This window comes from Bubalus kerabau, chromosome 5 (genome assembly GCF_029407905.1).
Source record: "Bubalus kerabau isolate K-KA32 ecotype Philippines breed swamp buffalo chromosome 5, PCC_UOA_SB_1v2, whole genome shotgun sequence".
Classification (NCBI taxonomy): domain Eukaryota; kingdom Metazoa; phylum Chordata; class Mammalia; order Artiodactyla; family Bovidae; genus Bubalus; species Bubalus kerabau.
This window is the reverse complement of record NC_073628.1, coordinates 15,592,187-15,606,356: the sequence shown is the minus strand read 5'-3', so window position 1 is coordinate 15,606,356 and position 14,170 is coordinate 15,592,187. Positions and strand designations below refer to the sequence as shown.

The 14,170-nt window shown below is 44.5% G+C and overlaps 1 protein-coding gene across 5 annotated transcripts in view; it reads left to right on the top strand.

Moving 5' to 3' along the window:
- The window catches only part of APLP2 (amyloid beta precursor like protein 2), a 62,370-nt gene that overhangs the window by 24,301 nt on the left and 23,899 nt on the right, over positions 1-14,170 (top strand). For all 5 annotated transcript variants that reach the window (XM_055581169.1, XM_055581171.1, XM_055581170.1 and 2 more), the window contains exons 2-3: positions 9,120-9,293; positions 10,138-10,261. In XM_055581169.1, the coding sequence (XP_055437144.1) occupies positions 9,120-9,293; positions 10,138-10,261 (298 nt within the window). The remainder of the gene's footprint in view (positions 1-9,119; positions 9,294-10,137; positions 10,262-14,170) is intronic.

The following is a 14,170-nucleotide window of genomic DNA, read 5'->3' as shown; positions in this document are numbered from 1 at the left end:
GTGAGAGTGTGTGCTGTGTTCTGCCTGGAGCTGGTTCAGATGCTGTGGCTGGAGTGGATTGCAGAGGGCAGCATGGACACTGTCCCCAGGGCCCACCTGACCACTGGAACACGAGTGCTTTTGTGCTTTTCCTGGTGGGGAGCATTCACACAGATGTTGATACCCTTTTTATTTATTCTTTTTACTCATGTGTAGCTTTTCCTGCTCTCCTTCCTGCATTTATTTAGTGGTTAGGGGGCTGGCACCCAGGAAGGCTAATTAATGGCAGAGACAGCAAGCAGTAAACATACTGACTAGCCGCTCATACTCGCTTTATTACTTTATTTTTTTAAATTGCTGATAATTACAGTAGTGCTCATGGGCATGGGTCCCAGACAGGAAGAATTACTGTCTGCAGGCAGACCTGGTGTGAGCTGATAATGCTACATAAATCATGGAGGAGATGGCTTTCTGACTTGCTTTGAACTTGGAGAGGATGGATCTCTCTCATATTTGTGTTGTTTTCTCAGCTGTTTTAATGGACTTTAGAAGTTAGAGTGATGTGTTATATGAAGATTAGTGTGTGGTTGTTGCTTGACCTGTAAACACTGAATGTTTCACAGCATCGCACGTGGAAATTGGCATTTTTTTGTATTTTCAAGTGTGCGTTTCCTCTCCCTGCCTTGTGCAAGTCATCCTGGCAAATTGTCTTATTTTCTATTTGTAAAGAATTTCTGCCCTTTCCATTCAGCATCACAGAACCTTAGAAATAAAGAGCTAATGCTTTGTTTTTCCTGGGATAGTAAAGCTAAGAAAAAAATTTTGGTTAAGGTTGTCAGTTCTTAATATTAAAGAAGGAATATATTTTTAAAAACAGACTACCCATTTCCTACTGCTGTCATCCTATGAAAAATGATGTAAGACAGAAGGTAGAAAGAAGAGCGCCTTAGAACTCAGGACAGTCACTTCTCACGTAGGGCAGTGAGCAGCCAGCGCCGTCCACAGCCACGTGTGCACCTGCTCACCAGGCGTCTCTAACTTGCGTGAGGACCGTGTTACAGACCGCAGCAGCCCCCGACAAGGGTTTGTGAACCCCCTGCCTTCAAACACCAGGAAAAACTGTCCTGAGTATTTACGTGGGGATGTTTGCTGCTGCATGGATTTGTTTGTTATCTTTTCCCAGTTACTTAAAGGAAAAAAAGATCCAGTGAAATCAATTCCAGTATCTGACATTGACCGATCACGTTTGTGGTTAGAACATCTTGAAGTCAGAGCATTGCAGCCAGAGCTGACATGTTGGATAGTTACCCATTTTAAGCTTGGTAAAATCACTAAGTATTTATTTTAGTGAATTAAATCTATCTGAAGAATAGAATTTATTAAAAGAAGTATGATTTATTATGTTTCAAGTATATAAAATATTCGAACTATGCCTCCAAATTACCTAATTTTTAATAACTGACCTAATGCATTTAAAATACACAAAATACTAGAAAGCATCAGATCAGTTAGAAGTATGCTTATAATTTCTGAGAATATTGCCAGGTTTGTGCTCGCCTATGCCACAGAAAGTGCTCCGTTGTTTGTAGTGTTTCTGTCATCTGTGAGTCCATAAGAATGATTTGGAGTGAACATATTTAATGAATAATATTTAATCTTTGTACTTCTTGGTGTTAGTAACTTGAAATCATTTCAGTCTTTTAAGGTTTAGGAAACATGCCTATTCCCCCACCCCCGCCAAACCTGCCTGGGCTGTTTGTCTCTCAGGCCCTTGGTTGCTGCCTGGGTAATACTGGCCAGTGATTGCCAAGGGGAAGGCCAAGTTCACACCATGGAGATCGTCTGATGTTACTATTCACACTCCACCGTCCCAGCTTTCTGAGCTCTGCAGGTCACAGCCTTCAAAACATGACGGGTCACTGCTTTGCTTGGGAATTGGGCAGATTTTTAAGTAGTGAGAAAGCTGTCTTTTGCAAGCTGCGTGTCTCATGTGTCAAGAGTTACAGGAGCGTGGACTTCTGTCTGCTGTAATGGGAGCCAGAGCTGATACCACGGGTGTCATTTATTGAAACACCTAACATTTGGGTAACGCTGTATTTACGTCGCCCGAAAGGGATAACTGGGGTCGGGAGAGAATAACCTCCACAAGGCTATTTAGCCAGTTAACTCAAGAGAACAGCCCTCAAGATTTAGGGAAATAACATAGTGTCCTTTTGATAGGAAACACAGATTCATCTTGACCTCACTTTCAGCGGGAAGCCAAACCAGAACCGGGAAGCCAACAACCCCAGTGCTTCTCTTTTTCTATGGTATCCTGGTACTAAATCATCATGTGAACCTTTGATTACTGAATTCCCTCAAAAGAAAACATGGAGTGTGGATGCAGCCCACTCTGATGTGTCCAGATTTCAAAGGTAGAGAAGGAAGGTGCCATCTTCACCCCGTTTCATGGATTTGTGGGGACATGACTGGTCATGTGGTACACCCGTGACTTAAGCCCCTGTTCTTGTAGCCTGAGAGAATGATGCCTTCAAGAGCCAGCCAATGATAACAATGCTGACGTTTGAGTCAGGAGTTTTGCTTAGTGCTTACTTGCATTCTCTTAATTTAATCCCACAAGAGGCCTGAGAGAGTAGTATGTCAGTAGCCCTATTTTACAGATAAAGTTTAAAGCCTGATGATATTAGCCAACACTTGAAGAACTCCTATGTAACAAGCACTATTTCAAGCACTTTATGTGTGTGAAACTCATTAAACCTCAAAACATCACTATGGTGTCTAGTTATTATTGTCCTCATTTTATAGACAGGAGACTGGGGTCCAGGAGGTTACTTAGGTAACCTCCCAAATGTGGCAGAGCTCGTCAGTGGTGGGGCCAGAACTCAGTCACACTTCGTCCGCCCCGTACAGCCGGTGCCCTTAGCCATCATGTCATGCACTTGCTCTGGGGTCAGGAGATGATGGCTGGAAAAGCCATCGTCCCTAGGACCTCTGTACCCAAGGACCTCAGTTTTGTAGAATTCCTATTTTATTATGGGCAATTGGAAAGAAACACAGGAACCTGTAGAGAATTTGTTCATTTGAGAATTCTAGATCCATAAACACTGTTCTGCTTTTTTTTTTTTAATACATGAAAGTGTTTTCTATATTTCAGTAACTTTATAAAAGACTATTAGCTCTCATCTCTGAAACACTTAAAGACAGACCGCTCTTAAACCTTAATGCTTGCATCCTTCCCAGTGTAGCCCAGATGGACAGACCACCATGTTCCTGTCAAAAGCCTTGGAGACACTCTAAACTGCTTTCAGTCTTGGAATTGATACCTCATCTATACTTGCATATTTAGAGCTCTAATAAAAGCAGGATCATTTGTATAAATTACTGCCTATGAAAATGATACCTGACAGCTGGCATATGTCAGTGGAAGAAAAATGGCCTTTTACATTTAGAGTTCTTCCGCCTAACCTAATTCACCAGTTTCTAATTAGAATTAAGTCCAAATGTTAAGAAAAGGGAGAACGAGGATTTTTAGCTGGTGTAACGTAAACTCCCTTTTAAGTGCAGGCTTCTGTGTTTGTTTCGAAAGCTAGAAAATGCTCAACAAGAATTCTGCTATTTTATTAAATAGTAGGTTAAAATGTTTGAAGCCTGGATCTTTTTTATTTTTATTTATTTATTTTTGGCCCCACTGGCTTTTTGTCGCGGCACACAGGCTGTGGGTTGCTGCGCTCAGACTTTCTCCAGTTGCAGCGAGCAGAGGCTACTGTGCAGCTGCAGCATGCAGGCTGCAGGGTGCAGGCTCGATAGTTGTGGTGCATGATGGGCACAGTTGTCCCATTTCATGTAGGATCCCAGTGCCCAGACCAGGGGCTGAACCTGTGTCCCCTGCATTGCAAGGCAGATTCTTAACCACTGGACCCCCAGGGAAGTCCCTGGAGCTTTTTTCAATTGAAAGCTTCACTCTTGCTGGGGAAGATGTAATTGGGGCATCAGACTACAGTCACCCTTTGGACAGTAATAGAAGTGGGGTCTCTTACACGTTAGGTTCTGGGCAGGATTGTAGTAGTCCCCCCACTGGAGAGAAATCAGATATAATCTATATACACATGGGGTTTTACTACATTATGGTGTGTTCAGAATAAACAGTTTTTCAGGTGTTGGGCCTGCTTGATTTACTTGCTAGTTGTCCTGCCAAAATATTTTATTTCCTTTTGACAGATTGAAGCCTTGCAGTCACAGTCAGATTCAGGCAAGTGAGGAACAGGATTTTAAAAACCAAAGCTGTTTTATTTTGAACTAATTTTAGAATATTTTAAAAGTTGCAGAAATACTAGAGGGAGTTCCCCCATACGTTATAACACTATGCATGTTAACATCTGACATAACCCTCGTGCGGTTACCAAAGCTGAGAGGTTGACACTGATACAGAGCTGTTAACTGACTCACAGGCCGTATTCACATCCGGCTCCAGGTTTCCTCCAGTGTCCTTTTCCTGTTCTAGGATGCTGTCTGGGCTCCCACGTTGCATCTGTTTATTTTGTCCGTAGCCTCCAGTCCGGGACAGCCATCGGTGCGTCTTTGCTCATCTGTCCTCTTAACGTGAATTATTGCTGGAGACAAATTTGTCTTCCCTTTTGTAGTTAATATATTGGGGCAATAACCTTGAGACTATGGATTTTGTTAAACTTTGCTCGATTAAGTAAATCTTAGCCGCAGGTATGTGGACACAGACTTAAGTCATTTTAATTTAGGAATCGTGAAGTGCCATTCAGAACTTGAGCAGACAGAAATGAATACAGGATCTTCACATCCATGAGTAGATTGTCATTTACTGACTTCATTTTTTAAAAAGTGTCTTTGAGTAAGAGTCTGTCTCGATGTCACTCCTGTGCAGTGGTAAGTAGGCGCTGCTTGTTCAGTGCTATGATGGGAGCTGAAGCTGTGTGGCCCTGGACCAGACCACGGGAGCACTTCCTGTGCCAGGAAACAGACTCCCTCAGGAACGGGATAAAGCCCTGCTCTCTGAAGGATGCTCCCTCCGTGGCAGGCACTCTCAACAGAGCCTGGAGCCAAATCAGATCCTGGGGCAGTAGCTTTAGTGAGGAAGTAATGGATTACCTGTTTGCTTTGGATGGGGGAGCAGTTTTGTGAAGGGAGATGGGGCTGAGGTGGGCCCAGGAGATGCTTCTCCTGGGGTGATGACTAAAGACCCTTGATCAGCGTTAGGATGAGATTTCTGTTTGTTTCTATTTATTTGTTGCTTTAAGCCATTTCAGGTTTTCAACCAAGTGACTAGAGCACTTTTAACCAAGTTGAATTTCCATCCTCAGGTAGCTAAACTCTTTTCCTGAGCCAAATTAATAGAATGGGATTTCTTATTAAGAATGAATTATTAAGTAAAGTGGAAGTGCTGGGCTAGGAAAGCAATTGATGCAATTTGTACTCAAAGCCTTGAAGGTGCTGCAGCGTGCACAGATCAAGGGCCGGCCACAGCGCCCTGGCACGGGGCATTCATTTTCTCTGGCGGAGGATTCCAGGTTCACAGGATGTCAGAAGTGCTGACTTGGCAGCAAAATCCCATTTGTAACATGTTAGATTTAAGAACCAGATTGATTTATATGTTGATGTAATGGATCAAAGCACAGTATATGCTTCAGAAAATGGAGAGCACATTAAATAAGAGCATTTTCAAAGGAAAGAAGCACAAGCATTACAGGAAAAACAAAAAAACAAAATCCTGTTGTACTCTAGGTAAGGTTAGGGTATGTTTGATTAGTTGATTCCTGGACGTGGTCCGCAGAGGCTTTTTATATTCCAAATGATACCTTCTTGAGAGTCTCTGATGACCACAAGGATTAATCTTTCTGAACTCAGAAGTGAATCACGGCAGCATATGAGCTGTCTGGACCGATTCCAGTTGCCCTCCTTTTCCTTGGTGGTAACTGATGTGAGGAGCTGTGGCTGCAAGCTGCTGCTTCCTGCTGCTTTACCCTTGGGTGTTTGAGATCTTCTTTGGGGAAGATGCTGTTGACTATCTCTACACAAAGATTAAGTGCACTTACCACCAGTGTACTGACCTCTGTGGTTGACCCGTAAACTGAGCATTCATACAGTCAGAACCTTTGTGGTCTTTCAGCCAACAGCCACACATGGACCATCATCTGCTGTGTGATGGGCATTTGCCTCCATGATCTTGACCACGCCCACTCTGTGGCCTGGGCGAGCTCACGTAACTGACACTGCTTCTTACCTATATTCATTTTAGGAATATAAGAGGCAAATGGCTTCCCTCCCTTGCCCCTGTACTTCTGAAAGATAAGATACCACCCCTGAGATCCCACCCTGGCATTCCACTTGTTTAATATTAGACTATACCGTTTTTTGAGATGGGAAAAGTGTTTATATGCATGCAATTATTACCAGACTAAAACTTTAAAAAAATTTTATTGTTCAAAAATATTCTTGTCCTTTTTCCCAGTCATTAACTCTTTTATGGATAACCACGAATCTGATTTCAGATTTAGCCATGTTGTTGTATATATCCATAAGTCTAGTCCAGAATTTAGAAACTGTTGCTCAGCATATTTCACGTTTAACCACAGTAGTTCATTTGTAGCAGGTTTAGGAAATACTGGGCTTCCCAGGTGGCATGGTAGTAAAGAATCCGCCTACAGTGCAGGAGACGTAAGAGATGCAAGTTTGATCACTGGGTTGGAAAGATCCCCTGGAGGAGGGCAGGGCAACCCACTCCAGTGTTCTTACCTAGAGACTTCCATGGACAGAGGAGCCTGGCGGGCTACTGTCCATGAAGTCAAAGAGTTAGGCATGACTGAGCGTCTTAGCTACTAGGAAATACTATTTCCTGACCCGTTGATTGTTTATTTCTGTCTAAGCTTTTGATGAGTTGGAAGGGAGGAATTTGCTGAGAATACTGGTTTCAGTGCAGAGTGCATCCTGGGGTCTGCTCCCCTCTGTCTCTCTATATACCCCCTTGTGTGCTGTATGCTCATTTTACTCCCCATCATAACCCAGGTTACTAGCCCTGAGCCTTAGTATGGCTCCCAGAAGAAGAATGACCAGTACAAGAGGCATTTTTTGTGCGTATCTCCAGCTCAGTGTGAGAATTAAGCACATTTGTCTTATGCCTCTTTATACCTTTTAATGATCTATTTGAGCTAAATGCCACTAGGGCAGTGGTCCCCAACCTTTTTGATACCAGAAACCAGGGTGAGGGGGTGCTTTTGAGATGATCCAAGCACATTTATTGTGCACTTTATTTCTGTAATGACATCAGCTCCACCTCAGATAAGCAGGCATTAGATACTTAAGGTTGGGGACCCCTGCGTTAGGGTACTACCTGTGCATTCTTTCCCCAGGTACCTTAAATATTTTTTTCTTTCTTTGGAGTAGACAAGACCTAACTCCAGTATGTAGCTTCACAATCAATTATTCTGAAGGCGTAGTTATCTGTCTTCTACTTTAATAAATGATTATTCCTCACAGTAGGGCAACGGTCTATTCTACTTAATAAAGTTGCTGACTGTTCTCTTCATTGGATCTCATTGAAGTGTTTCTCAGCCCTGATTGATCTTGGCAACATTTTAGATCCAGGTTAGCTTTCCCCCCACTATCGGGCAAGTGTTCATGCTTCCTTGTCTCATGCTAGTGGAAAGCAGGCTAATTTTAATAAGCTGCAAAGCAAAACTTGCACAGGTGGCAAGTTGGTCCTGGAAAATGTGGTATTTCAGAATCTAACATAGGCTTCTGATTGGAAGGACCATTCAGGTCTATAATCAGTCCATCAGCACAGATCAAGGAGACTTGCCTGAAAAACACGAGTTTCTGTATATTTTAAAAGCCAAATCTGCTTTCTCCTGTTAATAGGAAAACCATTTAATATTAATGCTCTTTGCTCTTTTTGAAAAGGTCATAATGGACCATGTAATCTAACCCGACCCTCAAGTTTTCACGTTTTTAAAAAGATGTTTAATTTCTGTTTTGAAAAAATCTTTATATTAGGAGAGACGACAAAACTTTATTGTGGTTGTCGCTGTGAATATTGGTATATCTGCAGACGCAGAGATGCCTGTGTTTTTTTCTAGTGCACGAGACTGCAGGAGCTTCATCATACCTAAATGTTTTTTTGTCACCTGTAATTTGTGAGCTGTTAATGGCTACAAATAGCTGGGGTTTTTTTTCCTAACACGAGATGAAATTGTTCTTGAAGTCCCTTTTAGTGTTCCCATTTCATGTATCATACCCCCTCACCATCATCACCGAGCCTTTCCTGTCTCCCAGGGGTGTCTTACCCGAGCTACTGTTATTTCTCCAGCTCCTGAGCCATTCCCATGCATACAGAGAGCATCAGAGCTGCGTTTGGAAATACTAAGGCTATACTTAAAATGCTCAGCACTCCATCCTTCCTTGGTCTAAGGATTGTCCAGTCTGCTACCCACCTCCCTTAGGGCCTCAACAGACTCTGAGTCAACACTCCCCACACAGATGCCCAGAGCTGTTCCAGTGTCACTCTTTGGGACACTTCCCCAGTCAACCTCCTTCGCAGGCCTACGTCACATCCCTGTTTTGTACCGTAGGCTCCTCCAGCTCTGCATTCTCTTCCTCCTCAGGGTGTCTGGGGTAGGATCACACTTTCTGTGTGAGAGTCGACTGTGAACTAGACCGTAAGCCCTTGCAGGCAGGGAACGTAATCTTTGGCTCATCCTTGCGTGTTACGCATTTAGCACGCTGCTGTGCAAAGATAATAGCTGCTCAATAAAATTTTGTTGTGTGAGTGAATTGAATAGAATCCCTGGAACTGCTGCCATTCTGTACTCGGTGGCTTGGTGTGTTCCAGGCTGGGAAGTGGAATTGCTTGTGTTGGAGGGGACTGCAGGCGGATGATCTGTTCCCAGGTCAGAAGTATCCAGATGTGGAGAGGGGGTTACGTTTCTCACCCACCTTTCTCTCGACCGTAGACCTCCAAAGGTCTTTTTTTATTCTGGCTTTGCTCCTGGGAAAAGGATTTGTTGAGGAAGAAGAAATAGTAACTAATGAAGAGTTTTTAAAGGTCAGTTGTACTGTCACTGCTGCCTCGGCGCCTGCCTCCTGGGAGTGACCCTGAAATTGTTTTCTCTCCGTAGGCCCTGGCAGCCAGCGCTGGAACAGGATTTGCTGTCGCCGAACCTCAGATTGCGATGTTCTGTGGGAAGTTAAACATGCATGTGAACATCCAGACTGGGAGGTGGGAGCCTGACCCAGCGGGCACCCAGAGCTGCTTCGGCACAAAAGAAGAAGTTCTCCAGTACTGTCAGGAGGTGAGCGTGCTGCCTGAAGCTTAAAGATGCTTTTCTTTCTGGGTCATGTGTGAGCCTATTAACCTTAGAAACAGGTGCTCTGTCATTCTTCTTTTCTGACCTAAGACCAAGCTTGTAATGACCAGGTAGCAGGCTTTTGTTCTGAGTGTGCGCCTGGCGCAGGCGTGCTGCAAGCTCTTGGGCCTTTCTGGAAGGAATACTGCAGGAGCTTGACCGGGGCCATAGAGGTGCGGCCCTGGCTTCCCACGTGTCACAGGGGGACGTGAAGCAGGCCCAGTATCACGTGTGCGCTTGTGTTTTGCACTTGTAGGTTGTAGCCAGGAGCCACCAGTATCGTAAGGGATTCTCTCAGGTCTGATTGAACAGACCTTTCAGGCCAACACTTGATGTAGAAAAGGATATGAGATGTTTTAACTTCTGGCCAAAACTAGCCTTTGGGGTCAGGGCTAGAATATTATTCTGTAGTTTCATTAACAGACACGTCCATAGACTTGCCTTTCAAATGTTTTAGTTCATGAACTCGGCTATTTACACACGTCCTGTAAGTGGACTCAGTACCTAATAGACTCGTTTCGGGGTGAACACTTGTTCCTTCTGTAGGTCCTTTTAAAGAGAAGATGTGTTAGAAGTGCACCAAAGTCTGCCTGTCGAAAGAAAGCTAATGGTCACAGAATGTCTGTACTTGAGGAGGAGTTCAGCTGGAACCGGGCAGCGGAGGCGTCCTCACCTTTACAGAGGACGATGGCGAAGCTGAGCACACAGACCCTCGCCCTCACTTGCCCAGCAAGTGTCCGTCTGTTATGGACAAAGTCCGTTTACCATGCGTGTTCCCTGTCCCTTGCAGATGTATCCAGAGCTACAGATCACAAATGTGATGGAGGCAAACCAGCCGGTCAGTGTGGACAACTGGTGCCGGAGGGACAAGAAGCAGTGCAAGAGCCACCTCGTGATCCCATTCAAGTGTCTCGGTGAGCATCCTGGGGCCTCTGGATACCGCTCAGGGAGTCAGGGTCCCCAGTCTTACATTTTCTTTTCTTTTTGAAAAAAAAATTTTTTTTGAACTATAAAAATATTTTTAATTTTTATCTTTTGGCCATGTTGCATAGCATATGGGACCTTATCTCCCTGACCAGGGATTGACCCTGTGTCCCCCTGCATTGGAAGGTGAAGTTTTAACCACTGGGCCACCAGGGAAGTCCCTTACATTTCATTTTCTCTTGGCTCACAGTGAGATAGCTTCTTCTGCTAAGAAGCCAAGGGCTGTAGGAATTTATTGAGGACCTTTGAACACTCGCAGCTTTCTGGCATTGATAGGTGACTTGTCTGGTTGCTCACTCTGCCTCTCCCATTGTGGGCACCCTCTGACTTCACAGGATGAGCCTTCTCTACAGGCCTGAGTGAGCACGCTGCCCTCAGAGTGGCCCAGCTTCGTTCACGTCAGGAGTCTGAAATGACTGTTAGCAGCCCTAGCGTGCGTAGTACAGCAGCAGCCTCAGGGGTGGTCTTCTGGTCCCCTTACTTCGCCCACACGTTTTGCTGAAGTCCTGTATTGCCAGCCAGATCAGACTCTGTGCTTAGTGTTCGGGAGCTGAAGGAGTGAGTCGTAGCTGCTGTCGACGTCAGGGCGGCCTCGGCCAGGCCCTGTGCCACCTGCCCGTCTGAAGGCTCAGCTGATAAGGGTGTTCCTGACTCCATGCATTTGTATGAACAGTCAGAGCGAACTTGGGGACCACTGTCACATTTTATCACCCAGAAGGAGGGTTGTTCCAAACCTAGTGAGTGTGTTCATCCTGACCGCTCATCGTCAACACACCTGAGTTATGTTCACACATCTGTAACCTGGGTGACTTGGGCAGATTTGGTCATAGAAGCTTAATGGACTAACACAGAGTATTAAGCGTAGACAGCCTGCAGTGTTCTATGGCAGCCTGGATGGGAGAGGAGGTTGGGGGAGAATGGATACATGTACATGTATGGCTGAGTCCCTTTGCTGTTCGCCTGAAACTATCACAGCATTGCTAGTCAGCTATATCCCAATGTAAAATAAAAAGTTTAACAAAAAGTAAACAGCCTCTGTAGTTTTGTGGATGTATTTATTTTTCAATTAATATTTATTGGCGTGTAGTTGCTGTACATTATTGTGTTAGTTTCTGTTGTACAGCACAGTGAGTCAGCCATGTTTCCAGATCTTTTTTGAATTTCCTCCCTGTTCAGGTCTCCGTAGAGCACTGAGTCGAGCTCCCTGCGTTGTACAGTCCACTCTCATTGGTTCCCTATTTTATACCTAATAGTGTGTATATGTCAGTCCCAGTCTCCCAATTCCTCCCGCTCCCCCTTCCCTCTAAGTATCCATTGCTTTGTTCTCTGTGTGTGGCTATTTCTGTTAACCATTAACTTAACCTGTTCCCCTCCCTCCCTTCATTAAAACCTTTCCTAACATGGGATTCATTGCTTTTCTCATTCTCACAGGTAGCAAACTAACAGAGGCAGCACCTGAGTAACAGTATTTAAAATACATAGTAATGACTTTGTTTTAAAAATGTTGAGTGGGGGAAAGGACACTGTGTATGCTTAACACGGTTTATTTAAAATTGAGCACCCTGCAGTGGCGTGAGGCTTTTGAAAGGTTTTGCCTGATGTGGTTTTGAAGATGTTTTTTCATTGCGTTTGGCTGTAAGGCATCTCTGGGTATGAGGTTTCATTCATTCTCTGTAAAACTCTCAAGGAAATGAAAGAGCACTCTTAAATATTTGTACACAATAGATAGATGGTACCTAACAATCATTTCTTCCTTTTGCCTCCTTGTCCATAAGCCTTTGCAACTCGATCTTGCCCAGTGTGGCTCTTTTTCACTGGTACTTATATATTCAGTGAGAAGTTACACTTCCATGTTCCCCCTCAAACTGAATCTTATAGCTTACGTTACTACTAGTTGCCTCGTTATCCATAAAGTTTTATCTAAACAGGCTGGTCTGAGTGGGACAGAGTTGGTGAAGTGTGAAGAGGCAAAGGTGCTAGTATTTTTGGGGAAGGAGTTAGTCATCTCTGACATTTATATACAGACGGACTCCTGCACCTAAAGAAGGGAGCTCTGTGAGCCTGTGGCTGTTTCTGTCCTTGTTTATTTCTGGAAGGATTCTTGGATGGGGATGGTTGCTGTGATGTCTTGTTCTCAGAAGCCTCGAGGTGGGGCCAAAATAAAAACCAAAAATAAATATATTGCCAAGTAAATACAGTTACTGTCAACAATGAGAGCTGGTACTTGGATGTCAGAATTCCAGTGATTTCTACTTAGATTGAGCCTCAGATTGCTTCCCCAGTAGAGCTGAATCCTGGTTTGCCACTGGGCTTTGCCTATACTAAGCTCCAACTGGAAGCCTGGTTGATGGTAAACTTTTGTTTCTACCTCCCTGGGGCCTTTGGGGCCCTCGAGGGCAGCACTGTGTGTAATTCACCTTTGTATTCCTGCATTAGTGTCAGATTGAGCTATTGGGCCCCCAAAGTCCCTGTGCTAATAGCGGAGTGAAACCTCACTGGCTGTGGAGGGCTGTTTTGATACGGGGCAGCAGCTTGTGATGACAAGAGAGTTCCCCCTCACAGCAGGTCAGGGGCTGCACCTGGCCTCCCAGAGACTGAGGCCTGAGGCTGTGGTGAGGCTGGGAAGCTGGTCTACACGTAGACTTCACACCAGTTCAGGCCCTACAACTTTTCTTTTTTTTTTTTTTTGACCTTAACACTTGACTTGCGGGATCTTAGTTTCCCCGCCAGGGCTTGAACCCGGGCCCTGGCAGTGAACACACCAAGTCCTAACCACTGGGCCACCAGGGAATTCCCCCAAGACCTTTCTTGCCAGACAGTTTCCTTATTAGGTTTTCCTTTTTGTTGTTGTTGTTGTTGTAAAACATCAGAGCTGAGCCTGCCCGCCTCCTTTCCCCTCCCTACTTACCGCATCTCCCCTGAGCCCAGCACCACCTCAGTGTCCTGCACTTGGGCCCTGTGGGGCCTGTCCATGATGCGTCAGAAGAGCCTGGGATGTTCGTTGCGTGCAGATCACTGAGGCCCACCTTGGACCTACTGACCCAGAGTGTCTAGCCTTTTATTACGGACATTACAAAATAACCACACACAGAGAGAATCATCGCCTTACCCACCATGTGCCCACTGCCCAATCAAACGGGCATCAGTTCATGGACCACCTTTACCCCATCTGTGGCCCACTCCCAACAGCCCCTCATTATTTGGAAACAAATCACAGATACCTTTTTTTTTTTTTTTAATATTTCAGCATGTATTTCTAAAAGATAAGGGCTCTGTTTTCTAAGCAGCTATGTGTAATTTCCCCCCAGCTTTTTATTTTTGAAAAGCTTCAGACCTATGGTAAACGCAGTTGTGAACTCTATACCTGTTACCTGGGCTTCCAGTTTTGCCTTATCCTTCTTACTCTGTCTATTTTGTGCACTTTACTTACTTTTCATTGTTAAACCATTTGAAAGTGAGTTGGGACTTTATGTAGTTCACCTCCAAGTAGCTTTCATCTTCTTAAGAGCAAGGGTGTTCTCGTGTTATGACTGTGATATAGCAGTCATGCTTGGGACAGCTGTCCTTAGTGTTCAAATAATGTCCTTTGCAGCTCCCTTGCAAAAAGGGTGATGTATTATATTTAATCTAGACAGTTCCTCAGCTTTTTCTTTTGAATCTTTTATTTCTTTTGGTAGTATGTGGGGTCTTGGTTCCCCAACCAAGTATCGAACCTGTGCCCCCTGAAGTGGAAGAGTGGAGTCTTAACCTCTGGACCCCTAAGGAAGTTCCGGAGTCTTTTATGACAATAATATTTTTGACAGTCTAGGCCCTTTGTTTAACACAATATCTCTGAATAC